The sequence below is a fragment of the Aquarana catesbeiana genome, linkage group LG04, assembly GCF_042186555.1.
Source record: "Aquarana catesbeiana isolate 2022-GZ linkage group LG04, ASM4218655v1, whole genome shotgun sequence".
Taxonomy (NCBI): domain Eukaryota; kingdom Metazoa; phylum Chordata; class Amphibia; order Anura; family Ranidae; genus Aquarana; species Aquarana catesbeiana.
This window is the reverse complement of record NC_133327.1, coordinates 574781162-574793795: the sequence shown is the minus strand read 5'-3', so window position 1 is coordinate 574793795 and position 12634 is coordinate 574781162. Positions and strand designations below refer to the sequence as shown.

The window sequence follows — 12634 nt, the reverse complement described above, 5'->3', positions numbered from 1 at the left end:
TCCCGGTTTTCTCTGTACTGGACAGATGGCAGATAGTGTGCATGGCATCGTGTGGATAAGTGGTTTGCTGATGTCAACCTTGTGGATGGAGTGGCCCATGGGGCATTTTATTGTTGGCATTTTGAATGCACAGAGATACCATGACGAGATCCTGAGGCCCACTGTTGTGCCATTCATCCACGAAAATCACCTCATGTTGCAGCATGATAATGCACGGCCCCATGTTACAAGAATCTGTACACAATTTCTGGAAGCAGAAAACATTCTAGTTCTTGCATGACCAGCATACTCCCCGGACATGGTACCCATTGAACATGTTTGGGATGCTCTGGATCAGCGTATATGACAGCGTGTTCCAGTCTGTGCCAAAATCCAGCAACTTCGCACAGCTATTGAAGAGGAATGGACCAACATTTCACAGGCCACAATCAACAAAGAGATGTGCTGCACTGCATGAGTCAAATGGTGGTCACACCAGATACTCACTAGTTTTCAAACCCCCCGACCTCCCCAGTACAGTAAAACTGCACATTTTAGAGTGGCCTTTTATTGTGGCCAGCCTAAGGCACACCTGTGTAATAATCATGCTGTCTAATCAGCATCTTGATATGCCACACCTGTGAGGTGGATGGATTATCTCGGCAAAGGAGAAGTGCTCACTGACACAGATTTAGACAGATTTGTGAACAATATTTGAGAGAAATAGACCTCTTGTGTACATAGAAAAAGTTGTAGATCTTTAAGTTCAGCTCATGATAAATAAGGGCAAACACAAAAGTGTTGTGATTATAATTTTGCTCAGTGTATATATATAGATATATATATATATCTATATATATATATATATAGATATATATAGATATATATATATCTATATATATCTATATATAGATATATATAGATATATATATCGTATTTATCGCGTATAACACGCGCCGGCGTATAACACGCACCCCAAGTTTAGGAGGGAATTTTAAGGAAAAAAACTTTTAGGAGGGAAGTTTAAGGAAGAAAAACTTACATTAAAATGCCCATCAATGCAGCGTTATCGGTGTTCATCTGCAGCCTTGTCAGTGTCAGTGCAGCCTTGCCCCAGTGTCCATTGCAGCCTTGCCAGTGCAGCCTTGTCAGTGCAGCTTTGCCCCAGTGCAGCCTTGTCAGTGCAGCCTTGCCCCAGTGCAGCCTTACCCCAGTGCAGCCTTGCCCCAGTGCAGCCTTGCCCCAGTGCAGCTTTGCCCCAGTGCAGCCTTGCCCCAGTGCAGCCTTGCCCCAGTACGGCCTTGTGTGATCACCGCCGACATATACAGCCGTGTGTAAATTCAAATATGGCGCCGATACTGCAGGGACTTGTCGGAGCCAAGATACACATACCCGAGTGTCCTCGGCTTTTCTCACCGCCGCTCACAGTCATGCCCAGTCCCGCCCTTTGCCCCAGTGCAGCCTTGTCAGTGCAGCCTTGCCCCAGTGCAGCTTTGCCCCAGTGCAGCTTTGCCCCAGTGCAGCTTTGCCCCAGTGCAGCCTTGCCCCAGTGCAGCCTTGTCCCAGTGCAGCCTTGTGTGATCGCCGCGATCGCCGCTGACATATACAGCCCTGTGTAAATTCAAATATGGCGTCGAGACTGCAGGGACTTGTCGGAGCCGAGATACACATACCCGAGTGTCCTCGGCTTTTCTCACCGCCGCTCACAGTCACGCCCAGTCCCACCCTATGATGGACATAACACAGGTCCAATGGCAGGACTGGGCGGGACTGTGAGCGGCGCAGAGAAAAGCCGAGGACACTCGGGTATGTGTATCTCGGCTCCGACGAGTCCCTGCAGTCTCGGCGCCATATTTGAATTTACACACGGCTGTATATGTCAGCGGCGATCGCGGCAATAGCCGTGATCGCACCAATCAGAACAAAATTGGCGGGGATCGGCCTATAACAAGCACCCACGATTTTCCCCTGATTTTAAGGGGATAAAAGTGCATGTTATATGCCGATAAACATATATATACAGTATATGCCATGCCATTGTGTAGTGCACCGGTAACAATATCCTACCCCAAGGGGTCCATACATATTAACTCTCTCTAACCTAAGCGCTAATTCTCACAAAAACCAAACTCTTTCAGCAACCCAAATACAATCATAATACAAATACAACCCCCAAACAAAAACCTAAAGAGAATCTGTCACATTGCAGAATAAGGTTAGCTATACACAGCTAGATTTCTCAAAGGACAAAAAGACAAATAGGGAAGTAAGCAAATAATTCTCTGTCCTCTGTTCATTGTTGACTCTTGAAACTGTCCACCATCTCCACCTACATTGTGAACTACAGTAGCAGCCCCGATTAACTGTTGTTGACTTTGAGATGAATGTAACCCAGATCAAACAGAGCATGAAAAAGTTCCCATGTATAAAAGCACTAACAGCAATGTCACTTTTACATTCTCTACGGACAGAAAGCTCAAAGAGGACATGCCCAACTTTCAGAAGATGATGGATGAAATATTTCATAAACCTGTGGATGTTACTGTACAGTCACCTCAAACATTGGCCTTGAGTCCAGGAACCATAGCAGGCATTGTAGTCGTTGCCCTTGCACTATGTGGTCTCACTGCTTTTTTGATTTATATAAGGTAAAAAAATAAACGTACATGACTACAGGTTTGCTTGATACATGGGCTGCATTAAATGTGGGGTTACAAGATGTCCAAGTCTGGAAATTGGAAATTTAAGGTCCAGGGCAAACAAACAAACATTTTTCCTGGTTGACATCTGAGGACAATTCTTGATTGTTCTCAGCTTTCAGCACAGAGAGTAGTATGATATATGGCATGCAGCCCATTTACAATTTAGGATGCAAACATGTGTTTATATAATTTAGCTAAAGAAAAGTTTTTCATGTTTGCAATCACGTAACTAACTTGAATAACAGCAGTGTGTCATAGTCTTATTGATTTTAAAGTGAACCTGTGATCAGGCAAGGGACATTCAAGTATTTACATATACTTAACAAACAATAAATGTGCTTTAGAATAAGCCCTAACTGTGCTCTGTAGCTGCAGGCATTGAGGAGAAATGCATCCTGTAGTTTCACAGCAGAAGCACTATAGACTCAATATTGCAGCTCACTCTGCTCTCCCCTCTCAGCAGTGAATCAGCAGCCTTCCAGCCTTTTGATTTCTAATACAAACACCGATCAATATCTGGAAGGCCTCCTTCACATTGGGCATTTAGCCCTAATGCATGAGACTCCAGTGTTTAGGTATGGGCAGAAGGCACAGGCGCACTGTCTAGCCCCACTGTTGGCAGCATGTATAGTGTATAAGAGGCTGGAAGCTGCTGCAGGTGAACAGAGTTAAATGGTACACTGAGTGATACTAATGTTTAGAGCAGTATGTGCTCAGGAATAAATGCCTGGAACGCAAGCAGTCTGCATTCTAGACATACCTCCCTGGGCACATACTGCTCTAAACCTTAGTACTGTTTGGTGCACAGTCCAGCCACAGCAGCTATCAGCCACTCATACACTTTTACAGGCTGCTGGCAGTGGAGTGTGCCTCCCACCGACAACTAAATTCTGTATTTTCAAGCACTGGGGCTAAGATGGTAGCAGGGTGAGCAGAGCTCCTGAAGTAATAACTTAATGTACTTCACAGTGCCTGCAGCTACAGAGATCAGTCCAGGCTTATTTTAAAGCTCATTTACTGTTTGTAAAAAATATGTAAATACTTCAGTGTCCATAGCCTGGCCACAGGTTCATTTTAAGATGGCCGTCGAGAATAACTGGAAGCACTTCCACAATCGGATTGTGCCATTTATTCTACTGGGCCTTTTTCTTTCTCAAACAGGAGCCCTCAAGTCATCCCATAGGTGGGTGCTGGCTCACCAGTGGTTAGCTCTCCACTTCAATTTCAGCAACAATAAAACAAAAGGCAGCCACACTACAAAGTTAAAGCCATTACTGAAGATTAAATGAATGGTTCAATGCAAGACAGACCACCTGACTGAGCTCCACACTCTCATGTGTTTTTCTTGTAAGGAGCTTATTCGTAGAGTAGACAAAGTAGTCTTGCACTGAACAATCCATTAAATCTTCAATAATGGCTTTTAGTTTGCAATGTGTCTGACTTTCTTTTTATTACCCAAGCTCTTCTATTTAGGGCGACGGAGAAGGAATGAGGAGCCACACACAGTCTCAATGCCAAAGAAAACAATAGCAATTGGGCAAGGATTTGTAGCATGCCTAACCATTTTGTTCTACAAAAACGCTCAATCTGAGTTATCATGCGTTACATAGACACTAAAGTATCCCTAATACAGACAAAAAAAGACCAGAGACTGCCATCTAATGTGTATGGGAATCTTTATTTTTAACCTGGCCCTTTCTCAATTATTTACAGGATGTATACTTTTGATAAGCAGGTGTGGCATATTGGAGGGCTAATATATTACAGCTAGAGAAGTAGAGTGGTCATGTGCATTTTGGAACATATTTTTTGAAGCACATCTGTCTTAAGACAATTATGTAGTCTGCCATTGCTGACCTTTCCTTTTGAGTATATTAGTTCCCTGCTCCTTATGATTATATTTTGGTTTCAGTGATTTCAGACATTGACTTGAAATACAGCTATTGGTGAGAAGTTCAGATATTTTTTCTGATGCTCATTTACAGTATGCCAACTCTAAGTCTGTGACTAAAAAGTATTGAGGCCACGCACAGTCAAGTAGCATTTTCAGGAGTCCAGGAATGGCAGCCCACATTCTTCTGTCCTGACATTTTCAATTTAGAAAACCCCAGCTGTTCAAATGCTTAAGCAAAACGCTTCTGTTATTATTCTACAGAAAACAGAGGTCAGATAATGTAACTGATGAAGAGACAGGATCAGTCCATGATGAGGATAACCATGACAAAGGAACACCAAGCAACATGCCAACTGAAAGTAACAGGTAATCTTTGAAGTTCCTATTTCACTTGTCATATACTGTATACCCATTTCTGCATTTATTATATAAATTATATAATTATAGCATTTTATTTGGGAATATAAATATTTTGTATGCCTCAATAAGTAATGTGTTTTAATACAGTCTATCACAGTTAAAAGTACACAAAATACTGATTTTATACCCCATGTTCATATTTTAAATGAAAGTGGAACTGTTTAATTCTGAATTGAATCATTCCCTCTCAAGTGTTTTTTTTCTTTTAAATAACTTCAGAAAGCATAAACATAAGTTCAGCTGAAAAGCCAAACCCAGAATTCCACATCCCCACATGGGATCAATCCTCAGCTAACTCCATCCAGAATGGAAGCTATCTCTAGTGGGTAGAATGCCACTTTAAATCTCTAAATTGTTTAATGTTTACAGTGGTGTGCCCAAGATTATCCCAACGAATGTCACTCCGGAGACTCAAGCAAAGATCGCGGTGACAAAGCCCGAAGAACGTCAAGACACTACTGCCGAAAGGTGAACATTTCTGAGATATCTGAGATACACACATACAATAGATATTAGATGGGGGTAAGCTGCACAGGAGTTAGTTACATACAGTGCCTTGCAAAAGTATTCACCCCCTTAGCATTTTTCATGTTTTGTTGTCTCACAACCTGGAATTAACATGGATTGTTTAAGGATCATTTAATTTACAAAACATGCCCACAACTTTGAAGATTTTTTTTTTTTTTTTACTGTGAAGCAAACAACAAATAGGACAAAATAACAGAAAAAGGTCAATGTGCATAAATATTCACCCCCCTAAAGTCAATACTTTGTTGAGCCACCTTTTGCGGCTATCACAGTTCCAAGTCTCTTTGGATAAGTCTCTATGAGCTTGCCACATCTTACCACTGGGATTTTTGCCCATTCCTCTTTGCAAAACTGCTCCAGCTCCTTCAAGTTGGATTTGTGCTCGTGAACAGCAATCTTTAAGTCTGACCACAGATTTTCTATTGGATTGAGGTCTGGGCTTTGACTAGGCCATTCCAACACAATCCTCAGCTAACTCCATCCAGAATGGAAGCTATCTCTAGTGGGTAGAATGCCACTTTAAATCTCTAAATTGTTTAATGTTTACAGTGGTGTGCCCAAGATTATCCCAACGAATGTCACTCCGGAGACTCAAGCAAAGATCGCGGTGACAAAGCCCGAAGAACGTCAAGACACTACTGCCGAAAGGTGAACATTTCTGAGATATCTGAGATACACACATACAATAGATATTAGATGGGGGTAAGCTGCACAGGAGTTAGTTACATACAGTGCCTTGCAAAAGTATTCACCCCCTTAGCATTTTTCATGTTTTGTTGTCTCACAACCTGGAATTAACATGGATTGTTTAAGGATCATTTAATTTACAAAACATGCCCACAACTTTGAAGATGTTTTTTTTTTTTTTTTTTTTTACTGTGAAGCAAACAACAAATAGGACAAAATAACAGAAAAAGGTCAATGTGCATAAATATTCACCCCCCTAAAGTCAATACTTTGTTGAGCCACCTTTTGCGGCTATCACAGTTCCAAGTCTCTTTGGATAAGTCTCTATGAGCTTGCCACATCTTACCACTGGGATTTTTGCCCATTCCTCTTTGCAAAACTGCTCCAGCTCCTTCAAGTTGGATTTGTGCTCGTGAACAGCAATCTTTAAGTCTGACCACAGATTTTCTATTGGATTGAGGTCTGGGCTTTGACTAGGCCATTCCAACACATTAAGTGTTGCTTTAGCAGTGTGTTTGGGGTCATTGTCCTGCTAGAAGGTGAACCTCCGTCCTAATGGGAAATTGTGTCATCGGCGCAAAAATGGATCAAAGATGACACGTTCCTGATGACGCATGTATGTATGCGAAACGCATAGAAGCTTCTGGGTAACCGCGGACATCACTTGCTGTTCCAAACCCGCACCAGATCGAGGCTTGGAACGCACGCCGATCCCGGGAAACAAAGCGGCGGAGCTAAACCCTAAAATATACTGCTGGAAAGACTCAGTGCCGGTCCAAAGGCACTTTAATTGTGAGTGCACATTTTATACATTTTGGATGTTATCTCATTGGTTAAAATAAATTTTATATATGTTGCGCAATGATGGACGTTTACTTTGTATGAGATACCAAGATTGACATGGAGACATGCGGAGTAACTAGTGAAGGAACGCCAGGAAAGTGAAGTGGTTATCCCAATATAAAACAAAGGCAAAAGTTTTTCTAGGTTCTGGTGAGTGCCCATTTCAGAAGTTGGTGGTGGCACATGAAGTGGTGAAAAGTCCTTATATAGTGCATGGATTTGAATTGGGGCACAATATGCACAAGGAATTTATATGATAAATTGAAGTGGACTTTGGGGACTATTGCAGAAAAACTATGTTCTGGAGTTTTAATATTTCACATTTGATAATTTGCACTATTTATTGATACGTTGCACTTTATAGTTTTATAGTTTTTAAGGTTTGTATACATGGTACAGACACTGTTATAGTGGTAACATTGCACTGGCACTTTTGGATTAGGGCAGTTACATTTCAAACATATATTTGAACCTCTGTCCTAGCCGCAAATCATACACAGAGTGGTAAAGGTTTTGCTCAAGAATATCCCTCTATTTAGCACCATCCATCTTTCCCTCAACCCTCACCAGTTTCCCTGTCCTGACTGCTGAAAAACATCCCACAGCATGATGCTGCCACCACCATGTATCACTGTGGGGATGGTGTTCTTTGGGTGATGTGATGTGTTGGGTTTGCGCCAGACATAGCGTTATCTTTGATGGCCAAAAAGTTAAATTTTGAAAAAAATGGAGAATTCCCCATGGGGCTTTTTAGCAGCAATTAAAGGTCAATGTTACATAAAAATTGATGATTTTATTATCAAAAGACAATTGAACATGAGTAGAATACAACGGTTGCAATATGAGTTCTGGTGTACACAAAGCGAAAAAATATAAGCTAAGAAAGAACATACATAAAGGAATTTTTCTGTATTGAGATGGAAATATACATCATGAATTAGTTCCCTACAGTATTAATAATTGCACCATCCGATGTATGGAAATACCCCAATGCATTTCGACCTTTAGGGTTATGGTCTTCAGGGGGTTCTTATATTTCTGTTAATACATCAAAGGGACAAATTTCAATATTTTACAAATTCTAATATTTAGTGTCTAATACACACACATTTTAGTATGCAGTATCATATATTGAATTATATATTGCAGTATATTTACCCTTTCCGCCAAATGGGTTCGCTAAACCAGAGACTTCTTTAAAAACCAAAGGATTTCCTCACAGACAATCCCGGACCCCGCTAGAGATTTGTCCACACCTGCATCCCTAGGGGTGACCCCAGCCTGTGAGACTTACAAGTGGTCACACAATAATGAAGCCCCCACAGGGGAGGCGTAAACACCTGAAAACACCCGAAAATTGCAATTATGTATAGTTAGCATTTAGAGAAGGGAGACGGGCAGACATTTTTAAGAGCATTTTAAAAAGGGGGGAGACTCTCAACAGGGGGAGTCCCCCTCTTGTTACTGCCGGGAACGGTAGTTTTATAATATTTTAAATTTTTTAAGTTATTATTGTTTAATTTTTACCTCGTCTATGTGATTCACTGGGCTCGGGGATAAAAGAGATTATACATAATCCCCAAACGCTGCAACACCCAGGGTCAATTCATATTGTACATGGTGAACTGGTTATTTTCTCTTAATATATTTATCCATTATGAATTATCATAGTGACCATCTTGGTGTTTAGTATACACCAGGTGATCACAATGCATTGTCAAAACTAAAGTCCGTGAAGAAAAGTGCGTGATAGATCTGTCGCTACACTTCTAGCGACCATATATGTGCAAAAAAATCAATTAAATACTCGCCATAAAGAAGGGTGTGATATAATAACTGAATGTGAAGAGTGTGCTAGTAAGCATAAAAAAAATACCCAAACTCAAATAAGTGACTAAAAGTGTTCAACTAAAAGTGATATTGAGTGTTACTATTGAAACGAGTGATCATGGAGAGTGAACATAATTGTTATATATGTGACTATAACATCCGCTAGTGTAAGTGAAAAGAGATGCAGTGCAAAAGTGGTGTTATATAGTGACCATTACTAGATTAGTACCTGATTATTGTGTTGGCGTTGTTCATACACTGTAATGACCAAAATGTGTATGCAGTGCCTATGTATACATATCAAGAAGAAATTAATGCTACATCTAAATTAGAAAAATCACAATGAAATAATTCATTACAAAAACAAAGTTTTTTTACCCCCCCCAAATTAGGGATGAGAACCCAGCAGATTGCCAACGTCTTTCCTTACCCATCCATCCTAGTGTGCAAATCACTGTGCTCTCACTGGGAGTCGACTACGTAATCCCAGTGAAAGACCCATCTTAAATGCCTTACTCTTTAATTAGAAACCGTTGACAGGTGCCTACAATTTCGCCCACAAAGCACTCCGGGGGAGGGGGGTCAATGACCCGCTAATCACGTCTCTTCTGTGACCACTTCAGCGTTCCCTCTGACGTAATTGCGTGACAGGGGAGGTGAAAGGTGATATCTGTATATGTAAACCTATTAATTTGATAATTTGTTTATAATGAGCAAAAAAAGAAAGGAATGGTACACTGTGAAGTATATGGCAAACGATGAGAGCATTTTTATAAAATACGATTTCCTTGGACCTAGCTCAAGGGAATCTAGACCAGTCAGGAATGGCTGAGCATGGGAGCAGATCTACAAATCCTAATAAGGAGAAACAGAGAGAAGACAAAAATACTTTTTTGGTTGCCTATATTTGTATAACAAATTATTAATTGGGGGCGTGGCTTGGATGGCTTCCGGATCGGACGTGTCCTGCTTAACATCGCTTGAAAATATGGGCAAACCATGAAAGAATAAAGAAGTGGACCCCAGGGGACAAACTACAAGGTCCTCCTCGGCTCCCCCACCGCTCATCACGAAGTATTTTGGACACGGAACCCCAGCGAGACTACACGAGGCCAAGATGGCGCCGGCTCCATGCTAAGCAGCCCTCACCTCCACCGCGAGCCTCCCCGGGACACAAGACCGACAGGTATGACTCTGAGGGGGATCTCTTGACTGCTTGCCCCCAGCTCCCCCTGCTACCTTCCTGGTCAGCCCCCTCACTCCTTTTGGAGGACACATGCTGGGAAGCCTCTCACAGCCATATCCCCCCTGCCTTGTGGAGCCCCCACCTTCTGTTCCCACCGGCCTGCTATCTCAATCCTGGGACTCCTCTGCCCCTGAATGGGATCCCTGCTCCCTCCCACAGCGATCTCAGGCTCACAGGGACAGATTCTCATCTCTCTCCCCTCATTAGAGAGACTCACCCCTGGCTCCAGCACCTCTCCAAGCTTTACAGTCATCAGAGCACCAGGGGACTTATTCACGTGCTGAGCGCTCACATGGGCCAACCAAAAAAACGAAGCTTAAAGCTACCACTCCTTCACAGCCACCCCAGGGAAGCTACCTCTTACCACCTCTCCATTCGGCCACAGCGCAGGACTTTTATGCCCACACATCACTGGACTCTGATCCTGAACCCGAGGTGTGCACGTCCTGGCGCAATTATGTTCGCTGCATGCCCACAAATCAGGATTTGACACTGCCACGGGGGTCAGACCCGTAAACTCCCTGAACACCTGGACACCACCAAACATGATAGGTAAGCTACCACCTCCCCATCCACCATACCCACCATGATTGACATACTGTCACTAAACTCGAAGGGCCTCAACTTTAATATCAAACAAAGCCTAGCTCTACGAGAGTTTAAGCGATCCATGGCTGACATTATTTTTATTCAGGAGACGCATCTCGCTAAAACTGGCATCATGGCATTCGCAATTAAGCACTTCCCTCAAATATACCTGGCCTCCAACCCGCGTAAACGAGCAGGGGTAGCAATCCTTTTTAAGCAGGGCTCCCCCTTCCAGTTACAATCCTTATACTCAGACCCATTAGGAAACTATCCTTTTCTCAGAGGTTCATGGAAGGGCACCAATCTTACTCTATGTAACATCTATGCCCTAAACACCAAACAAAACTCCTTTCTGTCCAAAGTGATTTTTGCGGCTCCCCACCAAAACCTGGTCATCGGAAGGGACTTTAACCTGACCTACTCTCCTTGCCTTGACAAACATTCCCTTGGGCACGGGAAAACCCCCATGGTAGTCGATAGGAAATCCACCCTCTGCCGTGAATTAACCAGGAAATATGCCCTGTTTGATACCTAGCGCACCACCTACCCATCAGCCAAACAATTCACTTTTTATTCCCACCCTCACAAGTCCCACTCACGTCTGGATTACTTTTTTGTCAATGCCCCGACCCTGAGAGCCTGCACAGGTTCAGATATTCAGGCCATCTCCTGGTCGGACCATGCCCCGATTAAACTTTCCCTCTCACACTCCCCAGGAGAGTGCATGTCACTAGTGCTTAAATAATTTTTTGCTCAAACATGACCCTACCAGAGTGGAACTGGAACAAACCCTGAAACTGTACTTTGCAGAAAACAGCTCTCCTGAGGTTTCTACCTCCTCACTGTAGGAGGGTCATAAGGCGGTCTTCAGAGGTCAGTGCATATCACTTTCCACCTGGGAAAGATAGAAAAAGCACTACTTAGGCTAAGACAGACATATTACGACAAGGCCAATAAACCACATACGCTTTTAGCAAGACAACTTCGCGAACGGGCGGCGACCATTTCACCCACCCACATTAAAGATGCAAATGGCGTCCTTCAATCTCACCCCACTAAAATTGCCCAATTTTTTCATGACTACTATTCGACTTTGTATAATGACCCGAGTGTTCCGCACAACCCCCCTCCCCCGACCTATCTCAGGCCATCCACTCCTACCTGGCGGACTGTGATCCACCTAAACTTTCCCCTTCTGCCCTAACGACCCTCAACTCCTCTATCACAGAAGAGGAAGTAACTGATACGATTAAATCTTTGCCAAATAATAAAGCCCCTGGCCCAGATGGACTACTATACCTCTACTACAAAACCTTCTTACCGCACCTACTCCCCTACATAACAACCCTATTTAATTAATTTCTTTCTGACACACCTATCCCGAGGGATATGCAAAATTCTTTCCTCGCGTTGATTCCCAAACTGTGAAAAGATCACACCCTATCATCCAATTATAGACCAATAGCACTCCTCAATACAGACTTGAAAATTTTCACGAAACTATTAGCAAATAGATTCATGCCGTCACTGGTCCACAAGGACCAAGTGGGATTTATTCCTCTTCGTCAGGCCAGGGATAACACCCGGAGGGTTATTGATCTTGTGGAGGTTGCAAACAGGACCAGATTAGAGGCACTATTGCTCAGCCTAGATGCTGAAAAAGCCTTTGATAGGCTGAGCTGGCCCTTCCTGTTTGCAACTCTCCATCGGGTTGGTGTTGAGGGTTCTTTCCTCCTAGCCATCTCCCACCTATATTCGTCCCTCTCCGCCCTGGTCCGTACCCAATTTGCCTCTTCCTCTACCTTCCAGATATCCAACGGGACCCGACAAGGCTGCCCACTTTCCCCTCTTTTATATGCCCTATGTATTGAACCCCTAGCAGCCAATATCAGAAATAACCCAAACATTCACGGTATT

General features: G+C 42.9%; 1 protein-coding gene across 3 annotated transcripts in view; it reads left to right on the top strand.

The window, feature by feature from the left end:
• LOC141140678 (uncharacterized) overlaps nt 1-12634 on the top strand; it is a 161013-nt gene that overhangs the window by 49119 nt on the left and 99260 nt on the right. For 2 of the 3 annotated variants that reach the window (XM_073628090.1, XM_073628089.1), the window contains exons 8-11: nt 2451-2627; nt 4837-4941; nt 5365-5463; nt 6073-6171. In XM_073628090.1, coding sequence (XP_073484191.1) covers nt 2451-2627; nt 4837-4941; nt 5365-5463; nt 6073-6171 — 480 coding nt within the window. The remainder of the gene's footprint in view (nt 1-2450; nt 2628-4836; nt 4942-5364; nt 5464-6072; nt 6172-12634) is intronic. The other variant, XM_073628091.1, reaches the window with a different exon arrangement.